The following is a 12,500-nucleotide window of genomic DNA, read 5'->3' as shown; positions in this document are numbered from 1 at the left end:
AGTTGAATCCCTCGTATGTCGTAGATATAGCACACGCAGTTATACTGATAGTGTGTGTATATATATATATAAGAGGCTTGTCTGTTTTCCTAAGTCTTCATTCTGTTGTCCGCAAAAAAGTCCACGGTTTTTGACGTCCTGTACCCGGATATGCATCTATACATACATGTAGATGTAGGTATGTACATATATGTATGTATACATGCATATACTCACATATCATTTGTATTATATATATATATATATATATATATATATATATATATATAATTTTCCAGTAAATTTTGTAATCGTTACCAAAATAGCATAAGACTTCATCCCAAAGGATCATTGATTAGATTCCTTAAGGATCGTTCTCATTGTTTATATTTCCAAGGTTTCAAATTTGTACATTTAAAAAGGATAGAGACTTTCAACACACGATCGATTTTCCATTTATTTAATTATTTACCATTCTGTAAATAATTAAATAAATGCAAAATCGATCGTGTTGAAAGTCTCTATCCTTTTTAAATATACAAATTTGAAACCTTGTATATATATATATATATATATATATATATATATATATATATATATATATATATATATATATATATATAATATGTATGTGTGTATATATATATACATATATATATATATATATATATATGTATATGTATGTATATGAATATACTTATATATGTATATATATATATACATATATATAAGTATATATATACGTGTATATATATATATAGTAATAATAATAATGATAATAATAATTTATTATTTTATTGGCCACAAGGGCTCGCATAAAATAACAGTAAAAGACAAATAACAAAAGTAAAGACAAAAAAGCAGGACGATGCAATGGGTTTTCGCGTGTACACAACATAAATAACAGTTAATAATTAAACAAATTATACTCCCAATAATAATAATAATAATAATAATAATAATAATAATAATAATAATAATAATAATAATAATAACATTAATAGTATTAATAATGATGATGATGATGATGATGATGATGATGATGATGATGATGATGATGATGATGATGATGATGATGATTGGACAAAGGCCAAGATTTACAAAAACCAAGTAGATTATGCAAATCAAAAGAGGAAAGCGTTACTCACATAGTAAGTGAATGTAGCATGCTGACAGAAAGAATACAAGAAAATACATGAAAATCTAGGGAGAGTAATCCACTGGGAGTTGTGTAGGATTTGAACATAACTGATAAATGGTATGAACATGAACCTAGTAAAGTACTGGATAGTAAGAAGTACAAATTGTTTTGCGACTTTGACATTTAAACTGACAGAGTAATAGAAGCTAGAAGGCCAGATTTGGTAGTAGTCGATAAGGACAATAGAAAGTGCTAGTGCAAGAAAATTGACGTTAGACTCCCAAATGATGAAAAAATTGATATGAGAAGTATCGAAAAAATAGCAAAGTACCAGGACCTAGCCATTGAATTACATATTTTCTGGAAAGCGTGGGTAGAATGTATCTCAATAGTTAAAGGTGCATTGGGACCTATCCCTAAAGATTTGAACATATAGATAGAGGAAATAGGGATAAAACCCAGTCTATTAAAGCTGCAAAAAAACAGTCTTATTAGGGACGTCTATGATACTTAAGAGGATTCTTGCATTTAAGGGTTCTTGTTGTAGCCCAATGTTAGGATTTTTTCTATTCCAACAGTCTAATTTTGGGGGTGTATATAAAAAAGAGGAAAAATACAATAATACTTGGATGGAATTTATATATTATATATATATATATATATATATATATATATAAAATTATTTTAAATTATAATATAGGGTATCTAAGAGATACCGCCACGCTGATAATGGCAGTCAAATCTGGACTCTAAACCACAATAACCATTTATTGTGGTTTAGAGTCAAGATTTGACTGCTATTTTCAGCGTGGCGGTATCTCTTAGATACCCTATATTATAATTTTAAATAATTGTTACCTTTGATGATTTTTATTCCCATGCTGGCCACTTGATAAAATCAATATTTTAGATATCGATCTTATCCTTATTTATATATATATATATATATATATATATATATATATATATATATATATATATATATATATATATATATATATATATATATATATATATATATATGTATATATATATATATATATATATATATGTATATTAGAGAGTAAAATGGTGGAATAGTTATATCTTAAAAATCATAATAAAGATAAGTATATGATATTAGCAATATGTTTTAATAGATAGATAAAGTACAGCTATGATTATTAAAAAGTTTTCAAATGTTTAAAAGTTCTCGAAATTTTAAAACTTTTTAATAATCATAGCTGCAATTTATTTATTTACGAATACAATATTGCTACTATTATATACTTATCTTTATTATGATTTTTTTAGATATAACGATTCCACCATTTTACTCTCTAAAATATATATATTCGCACTCATGAATTTCTAAATATCTTTTAAGATTTTAGACATATTTCATACTAGAGCACTTAACTGAGATCAAGTACACCTGGTTTTTAAAGCACATATTTAATTAACTATACATACATACATACATACATACATATATATATTACGTATATATATATATATATGTATATATATATATATATATATATATATATATATATATATATATATATATATATATATATATATATACGTATATATATATATATATATATATATATATATATATATATATATATATATATATACATACATATATATATATATATATATATATATATATATATATATATATATATATATATATATATATATATATATATATATGCAATGTTTATATTTATGTGAATGAGTATACTTTTATTAAAGGTCCAAAATAATCACAAAATTTGTTACTCAGAGTTTCACGTTCCCATTCGTCGGACAGTTGTGAGGAAAACTTTGGCATTCGAGTACTACCTTTCCATCATGTGTTGAACTAACGTACTCACATACATACATACATACATACATACTTAATACATATTGTTTGGGACAAAGGGGCAAAGGTATGTACCATCATAGTGGTCAGCTGTCCTACATCTCTAAGAAATGATCACTTTCTCCTACGTCTGTGAGTCATTGACGAGTGGAAAATGAAGAGAGATGTGGGTAATTCAAATTTTGTAGACAACATTGAACTGCCTCAGGGGTACCGACTCACGTTTTGTTTTTCTTGTGGTTTAATCCTAAATATATGGCCGGAAGGCAGTGAAGTCTTAGAATCGTTTTTCCAAGGGTTAATGATCTCCATCTACCCGACTGACTTGCTAATTAGTCCATAACTGAAGCCCTGATGCGTGATACAACTCCGGGTGAGAGCAGACAGGGGCTCAACAGTGGCTAAGAAGTGGCCCCAGACTAGTCATAAACTTGGAACACCCGAACAAGGAGTCCATTACTGGATGCAGTTTAGATAATCACCAAGGATTAGTGATGGTGGTGATAGCATCTATAAGCGGTGGGGAGAATAATTGTAAAGGGGAGTTGATAAACCATCGGTACATGTAGAATAATTTGGACAACTATTGTATAAAGAATTGTTGCTGAATATACCGCTTGAATTTATCCTTTCGTTTATAAGACGGCGTGGGTATGACCTGGGGAGAATTGATGCTATTCCAAATAAGCCGTTTCAGAGCGTAGATGTTCCATCTATTTAAGAGAAATGTTTGGTGGGTGCTATTATTTTGTTACTCACTTGTTTCCATTCTCTTTCCTCAATTGTACTGATAATATGCATGATATCAATCGCAAATGGAAATTAATACCGCGTCCCGAACCCACTCGACCAAAGAGGAAACTATTGAGTAAGTACATTAACAAACATCAGTGCTGTGCAGAGATAATAAAATATTTCTGTTGAACATACTGTATAATAATAATAATAATGACAATGTTAATTCATCCGAAACGTCGGTCTATTATTATATTAACTATTTTTTTCTTTCTTATTCTTCAGTTTATGTATTCCTTGGAGATCAGAATGGCATCGTGGATTTCATGTGCAATCTTTACGACATGGGAGTTTTGGATGGAGGCAAATATATTGTTATCTACATTGATCATATGCCTTACAATAAGAATGGTTCCTTGAAGTATTTTAAAAGTAAGTTCTTTTCATATATACATCAATAGATACGTATATACATATATACATACATACATACATACAGGCGTAGGTGTGGCTGTGTTGTAAGAAGCTTGCGTTCATATCATGTGGTTCAGTCCCACTGCGTGGAGCCTTGAACATGTGTCTTCTACTATTGCCACGGGCCAACCAATGCCTTGTGAGCGGATTTGGTAGACCGAAACTGAAAGAAGCCCGTCATATATAAGGTGGGTAACATATTTGGGGACAGATTTATGTTTATAAAAAAAGCAGATATAGAATAACAGATAATAACTTTATTTATCAAAAAAATGTTATGAAGAAAAAATAAACCTTTTCTATAATGTTATTGAATAAAGCCACCTTCAGCTTCAACAACTGCTTCTATATGAGATCTAAATCATCTACATGCTCGAATAAAGTGGTCCTGGTTCATTTTGGGCATTATTCTGACCATGGCAGCTTTCAAAGAATCTTTGGTGTTATGGGCGTGTTCATTGACCTCTCTCTCAACAATGCTCCACATGTAATAGTCCAATGTATTGAGATCTGGCGAATTAGGAGGCCAAATGTTAGGGGTTATGTGATTATGAAAATTTTCATCTATCCATTCCTGTGTTACTAGAGTCATGTGTAATAGTGCAGAACCTTACTGAAACACATATGGCCTTCCAGTGCATACACTGTCTATCCAGGGCATAAAGATTACTTCCAGGACCTCAATGTAGGCGGCAGAGTTAACTCTAAGGCCTTCTGGAAAGAGGTAAGGAGGCATCACATGTCCTTCATTACTGACAACCCTAGAATGATAACATTTGCAGGAAATTTTGTATGCATAACACTTGGAACTTCAGAAGCGTCTGCACGTAAACATGTCATTTTTTCTGTTAACCTTTTTATCATGGTCGAAGTATTTCTCAGTTTGAGAAAAACCAATCAAATCTTCTGCTGGATTTTTCAGTTTGTTTAAGAGCCTTTTAGATTTGATGTAGTGATTTTATTTTGCTTTTGCGGACAAATTGATCTTTCCTCATCATATAAGACTTATATCTGATGTCTTTATGGACAACATTTCTGACTCCTCCTTCTGACACATGGAAATCATTTGCAATTGACCTCATGGACTTTCTGGAATTGTAATCAATGGTCTGTTGAACTTGCTGGATAAATTCAGGTGTTCTGATGACTTCAGTGTGTTTAGAATGCTTTTTATACTTTGATACTGGTGATACATTTCCATCTTCAGTCTCTAGCTCCTTACAAACTTTGTAGACAAAAGATCTGACAAATTTTAAAAATCGAGATATTTCTAAATCGTTCTTTTATAACCACAATAACAGCATGGCTCATCATTTCTTGAGTAAGCTATTGGCCTGCCGTTATTATTTTCTGAAACAAAGATTATGCAGCAATGACCCCCAAAATGTATGTCTTCAAATACCTTACGCACCCTGTATATGTATGTATGTATGTATGTATATATATATATATATATATATATATATATATATATATATATATATACATATATATAGTTTGTCCTCCCACCATCGCTTGACAACTGATGTTACTATGTTTACGTCCCTCTAACTTAGCGGTTCGGCAAAAAAGACTGATATAATAATTACTAGACTTACAACGAATAAGTTCTGGGGTCGATTCCCTCCACTAAAATATTCTTTAACGTGGTGCTCCAGCATGGCTGCAATCGGATGACTGCAACAAGCAAAAGAATAAAAGAATAGAAGAATACATACGTACATACATACATACATACATACATACATGCATACGTACATACATACATACATACATACATACATACATACATACATACACGTATTCTTTTGGTTTATTTTTGTCCTAACGCGTTGGGTACTGGCTTGAAAGTACCTCTTCTATCAAATCACCTCCTGTATGAAAATAAGAATGCAAGTGCTCTCTCTCTCTCTCTCTCTCTCTCTCTCTCTCTCTCTCTCTCTCTCTTTCTCTCTCTCTCTCTCTCTCTCCCTCTTTGTCTCTGTCTGTGTATCTATCTATCTATCTATCTATTTATCTATCTGTATATATGTATGTATCTCTCTCTCTCTCTCTCTCTCTCTATATATATATATATATATATATATATATATATATATATATACATTTAAAATGCAGAGATGCCTATAATAGGACATCTACTCGCTAGAAATAGCAGCAAAAGACTACATACCACAAAAATTAGGGATAATTTCGAAAGGAAATGAAAAATAAAAACTTTTACCAATCTATATTCTGTACCATGGTTTCAAGTCAATTTTAGTAAGATAAAAAATATTTATATCTTACAAGGTCGGACTATCATCAGCAGAAATGACCACACAACATATGAAGCACGAATCAAATAAGCAGCATGGTTCGTGTTCCTATGTCTAATTGTTCGAAATATACCGCGTATTTGCGGTTTACCTAATCGGCAGCAAATACAAAGGTGAAAACAAACATTAATACACACACACATAAAAACAGATAGACGCACAGATTTATATACATAGATAGAGAGACAGAAAGACAGACGGACAGACAGAGACAGAGAGAACACTTATTCATATTTTTGACATCTTTATTTACGAATTGCTATTTTCTTCTCTTAAATATTTTTGTTTTATTCTTACTTTGCTAATAATCAGTATTAAAGTCTATATATACCGTCTACAACAGTCATATTTCATAGCTCTATTTTCTTCAACTATATGACATCAATTCCAAAAGGCCAATAACTCTTTCATATATTATTCTGGCCATCACAAGTCACGTAAATTAATTCAGTCACGAGGAAACTGAAAATAGACGTAACGAAAATAGACATCAAAATAGTTTCCATTTCGATTACATATATTATTATTATTATTATTATTATTATTATTATTATTATTATTATTATTATTATTATTATTATTATTGATTGATTGATTGATTGATTGAGAGAGAGAGAGAGAGAGAGAGAGAGAGAGAGAGAGAGAGAGAGAGCATGCCATCAAAGTGACACTGGGGTAAAATATACGAAGCCCAGTATACCCATCATGACTACCCGTCTGATAAGGGTACACAAGGCACATGCCCTAGGAAGCTGGACCGCTTCCTGTGTCCTTAAGTTTGTGAAGGGGAGACAAGCTCCCCCACCCAGCCTAGCCAGCATTCAGGGACATGTTTCTGAGTCTTTGCTCGTTTCTGAGTTTCTGACATGTTTCTGAGTCTTCCTGTCAAGGCCGACAGGAAGCAGTAGTGTGTTCCCTTATTGGGATTGTCACATTAAGTTGACAATATACTACAACTTTGTCGCTCCACTACTGCTTAAATCTCTCTGAGAGATTTAGAAATATTATATTTCTAATATATATATATATATATGTATATATTATTTCAAGGATATATACATCTCTTAAAGGGATTTCAGCATCCATGTTCTCCGGCTTTATCCAGTGTATCAGTGAAATACTGAAAAATAGCAGCTTCGCATTGATGGATATGGGTATATGCATAAGAAAAATGAAAATGGAGAAATTGATATACAGACTGAATTTAATGCTGTGTTTACCAATGATGTAATAACACATCGGGATGTATTTCCTTTTCCTGTTTTTTTATGTTTTATTTATATTCTTGTAAAATTAATGTGGGATATAGAATATGGAATATATAATATATAATACAAAAATAGATGGTACGATGAAATGAAGTATTGAATGTCTTATTGAATATATTAAATAAAATAATATATTCCTCTATACACAATCATACAAACCCTCTTTTTTGTATTTATTTTTACTCACACACACACACACACACACACACACACACACACACACACATATATATATATATATATATAGAAAGGTATGTGCCTTCGTAGTTAGGGTGTTGCGCTCACGAGCGCGAGATAGTTGTTTCGTCTCCAAGACAAGGCGATGCGTTTTGTTCCTGAACAGAACAATTCGTTTTATCTCGCCGCAGTCCGCTCAGCTGTAAATAGGTAACCCTACTACGGATTGGCATTCCTTTCAGAGTGAGGAGGCAGGCCTGCCCCCCCCCCTTCACCCAATCCATCATGGTGGCATTATTCGGAACCTACAACAATGTTAAAACGTGCTTTGTGACGAGCAGTTTATAATCAGAAAAAGATATGACAAAAGAACAGTCGATTATTTTATAGACTTCATTAGCTTACAGCTGTTTCAGCGATAAGATGCAGTGGACTTATAATTGAGTGATTGTGTAACACATTATTGCTTCATCAGAGCACCAGTCACGCGGTTTATCAAATATTCGTTTATTACTTTGTCATCTTTTTCTCTTGTTACTTTCTCTTGTTAATTTTCTTCATCCAGAAACATACGTATATTCATTTCTCCACCAGGTGATTAGTATTCAAATGCCTAAGTGAAAAAAACTGCCATCCAGAGGATCGTCAGCAAACAACTTGTTGATGACCGATTAATTAATCAACAAGTCATTGCTCATGTTTTTTTTTTATACGGTTGGAGTTATGTAACATTAAGCAATCTAACTGTGTTTATATCAACAACAACCACTGATGAAACAATTGTAGCAATATGAGATCGCCCATTTGTCTGTGTTTATTGTGCTTTGGTGCCAAGGTCGTCTTTACTTTTCATCCTTATGGGGACGATAAAATCAGTAGCAGTTGCGTACTGAAGTCGATATAATCGACTGGCGCCCAGCTATCATATTCTAACCCTACTGCCGATAGTAGAAATTCATAGTCTTTACACCACGCTTAAGTTCCCATTTAACGTAAGATACTTTTCGATATTTTTGGATACAAATGGAATTGCGGATTACCAAACAGTGAATTTCCCATATCGGTGCTTTTTTTGTGCTAAGATAATGGATTATTTAGCCGTCCGTTTTTCGTCATTCTGTCTACTTACGTGAGCCTTGAGCCTTTACGGATTACCTGCAATTAAAGCAACACCCACCCACCCACACACACACACACACACACACGCACAAACACACAGACAAACACACCAACATGCGCGCGCACTTATATACATATATATACATATATTGAGGGGGATAGATAGATAGAAAGAAGGATAGATAGGCAAACAGAAGGATAGATAGATTGATATACATACACACACACACACATATATATATATATATATATATATATATATATATATATATATATATATATATATATATATATATATATATATATATATATATATATGCATGTATATATATATATATATATATATATATATATATATATATACACATATATACTTTCATGGACATAAATATATACACACACACATATATATATATATATATACACTTATATATACATACATATCTATGTATATATATATATGTATGGATGTATATATATATATATATATATATATATATATATATATACATATATATGTATGTATATATGGGGGATCCACAAAAGAACAAAAAACGAAGACAGGTGGTGTAGACAACAAACAAATGTATTAGTTTAACGTTCGGGAAGTGAAGAAGTCATTAACGTTTCGAGCCTACGCTCTTCCACAGAAAGGAATACAAGGAGAGAAAATAAAGAATGTGTAGTGGCTAGCGATATATATATATACATATGTACATATATACATTTATGTAAACATGTATCATATTGTGTAACTAAACGCTGCAAGGAACACTTCACTAAGAAACCCTGAATAGTTGTTTGTTACAAACGACCTACCAATTCCATTTCCATACAACGAGGAAATGGAATTCGAGAACCATTGAAGTTGGGTAAGAAAACAGATTCCGAAACAAAGAACGAAATCAACATGTTTTGACGGAATTAGGTGGAAAAGAAAATGGTAAAAATAATATAACAGAAATGGAAAGAAAAACATCGATCTAAGTCGGCGTCAGTGAGATTTTTATTGGGGAAAATTGTAAAAGACATGTAAGCAACAACAATTTAGTCACCAAACCCAGACATCTGTTAATATTTCTATATATTTATACCCACTTGTGTGCGTAGGAATTGATCGCACACACACACACAGACACACACACACAGACACACACACACACATATATATATATATATATATATATATATATATATATATATATATATATATATATATACGGGTTGGACAAAATAATGGAAACACCTTAAAATTACAAACAAATTTATTTTAATATAGGGTAAGACCACCTTTGGCAGTAATTACAGCTTTAATTATACGAGGTATGGATTCGTACAAAGTTTGAATTGTTTCCAAAACATTTTTGTCCATTCTTCAGCTTAAACAGTCTCCAGTTCTAGTAGTGATGAGGGTGGAGGATATCAACTCCTTACTTGGTTTTCTAAAATGCACGATAAATGTTCAATAATATTGAGATCTGGGGACTGTGGTGACCAGATGAGATGTTCAACTTCACTAGAAGGTTCCTCGTGTCATTCAGTTACAACTTTAGCTGTGTGAATTGGAGCATTATCATCCTGAAAGATTGCGTTTCCTTCCGGAAACAGTTCCACAACTACAGGATGAATTTGATCAGATAAAATGCTTAAATAGTCTTGACTGTTCTGCCATGAAAATAAACCATTGGGCTGGCGGATTACCAAGATATAGCACCCCGCCCTCCAGATCATCACAGATTCTCTTCTATGTATAACAGTTGCAAGGAAACAGTCTGTGTCAAATGCTTCTTTTGGTTGTCTCCACACGTATACTTGGCCGATGGTCGCAAATAAGGTAAAGGATGACTCGTCCGAGAAAATAGCATTCTTCCAGTGTCCTAGGGACCAATTCTGTAGGTTTTTACTCCACTCTAAACGCTTTGCAACGTTTGTTTTTGAAAGTAGTGGTTTTGTGATTGCAACCCTCCCGTGAAATCGGCTTTGTGCAGCTCCCGTCGAACAGTTTTTGTGGAAATATGGTTCTCGAGGTGGTCATTAAGCTCTGCAGTAATTTTGGGAGCTGTACTTGTGTGATCCTTTCTAACAATTTGCGTAAGAGTCCGAAGGTTCCTATCTGAAAGTTTTGGGTTTCTTCTGGAGTTTTGTTTCGACCAGGAGGTTTACCCCTCTTTCTCAAAGGCTGTCATTACTTTCGAGACAGTACTTCTTGATACACCAAACATTTCGGCGGTTTTTGTTACGCTGGCGCCTACCAGACGAGCACCAGTAATTTGACCTCTTTGAATGTCCAATAGATCTGTCATTTTAATGAATTTTAATTATCTTTTTCTGATGATATTCGAAAAGAAACAGAAATTTTAACAAAAGATATTAAGTAGCACTAATAATAAATGACAAAACAAAAAAAAAACAAGCTTTTGACGGTTTTATAGAAATTTCAAAATTATGATGCTATGATGCTAGGTGTTTCCGTTATTTTGTCCAACATCTGTATATATATATATATATATATGTGTGTGTGTGTGTGTGTGTGTGTGTGTGTGTGTGTGTGTGTGTGTGTGTGTGTGTGTGTGTGTGTGTGTGTGCGTGTGTGTGTGTGTGTATTTATACCAATTTTGAGAATAATTTAATTTAATTTAATTTAAATTTTACCCTATATATATATATATATATATATATATATATATATATATATATATATATATATATATATATATATTTATATATATATATATACAGAGAGTGTGTGAGACCACCAAGAATAAGTCAAATATGTAGTTTTTTTTAACTGAAAGAAAACGTTGGAGATAATTAATAGTTTGGCTTTGAGAAAGATTTCTATTGGCTGCCGAGAAAGCAAGCAATGATTTGTAAGACGTTCGGGTGTGGTTGTTATTGTTTAGGAATGGAGGTTTTGTGGTGATGTGCTCTAATTAGATTGGCATTGCACCAGTATGGGCAAGTAACACTGGGTGGAATTAGAATGTGGGAGAACAAGAGAGCGGAAGAAGTTGTCTCTTTAATTTGATAATTGTGTCTTTCGTCTTGTTTGTAAACAGGTTTGTTCTCTGCATTTTAGTAAGTTGGTCTCAATTTACATACACACACACATACACACACATACACACATATACATGCATATATACATATATCCACCCATACATACCCTTACGTATTTATGTGTGTATATATATATATATATATATATATATATATATATATATATATATATGATAGGATTGATTCAATATTGACTTGCTTCTTCTTGTGTTTGTTTCTCCATTCTCCACTTAATTATATATATATATATATATATATATATATGTATATATATATATATATATATATATATATATATATATATATATATATATATATATGGTTGTAAATATGTACACATATACTTGTATATATATATATATATATATATATAT

General features: G+C 31.8%; 1 protein-coding gene across 2 annotated transcripts in view; it reads left to right on the top strand.

The window, feature by feature from the left end:
- Positions 1-12,500, top strand: part of LOC106876275 (receptor-type guanylate cyclase Gyc76C) — a 484,891-nt gene that overhangs the window by 229,036 nt on the left and 243,355 nt on the right. For both annotated transcript variants that reach the window (XM_089339543.1, XM_089339544.1), the window contains exon 3: positions 3,996-4,142. In XM_089339543.1, coding sequence (XP_089195669.1) covers positions 3,996-4,142 — 147 coding nt within the window. The remainder of the gene's footprint in view (positions 1-3,995; positions 4,143-12,500) is intronic.

The sequence above is a fragment of the Octopus bimaculoides genome, chromosome 22 (genome assembly GCF_046866305.1).
Source record: "Octopus bimaculoides isolate indiv1 chromosome 22, ASM4686630v1, whole genome shotgun sequence".
Taxonomy (NCBI): domain Eukaryota; kingdom Metazoa; phylum Mollusca; class Cephalopoda; order Octopoda; family Octopodidae; genus Octopus; species Octopus bimaculoides.
This window is presented reverse-complemented; position numbering and strand designations above follow the sequence as displayed.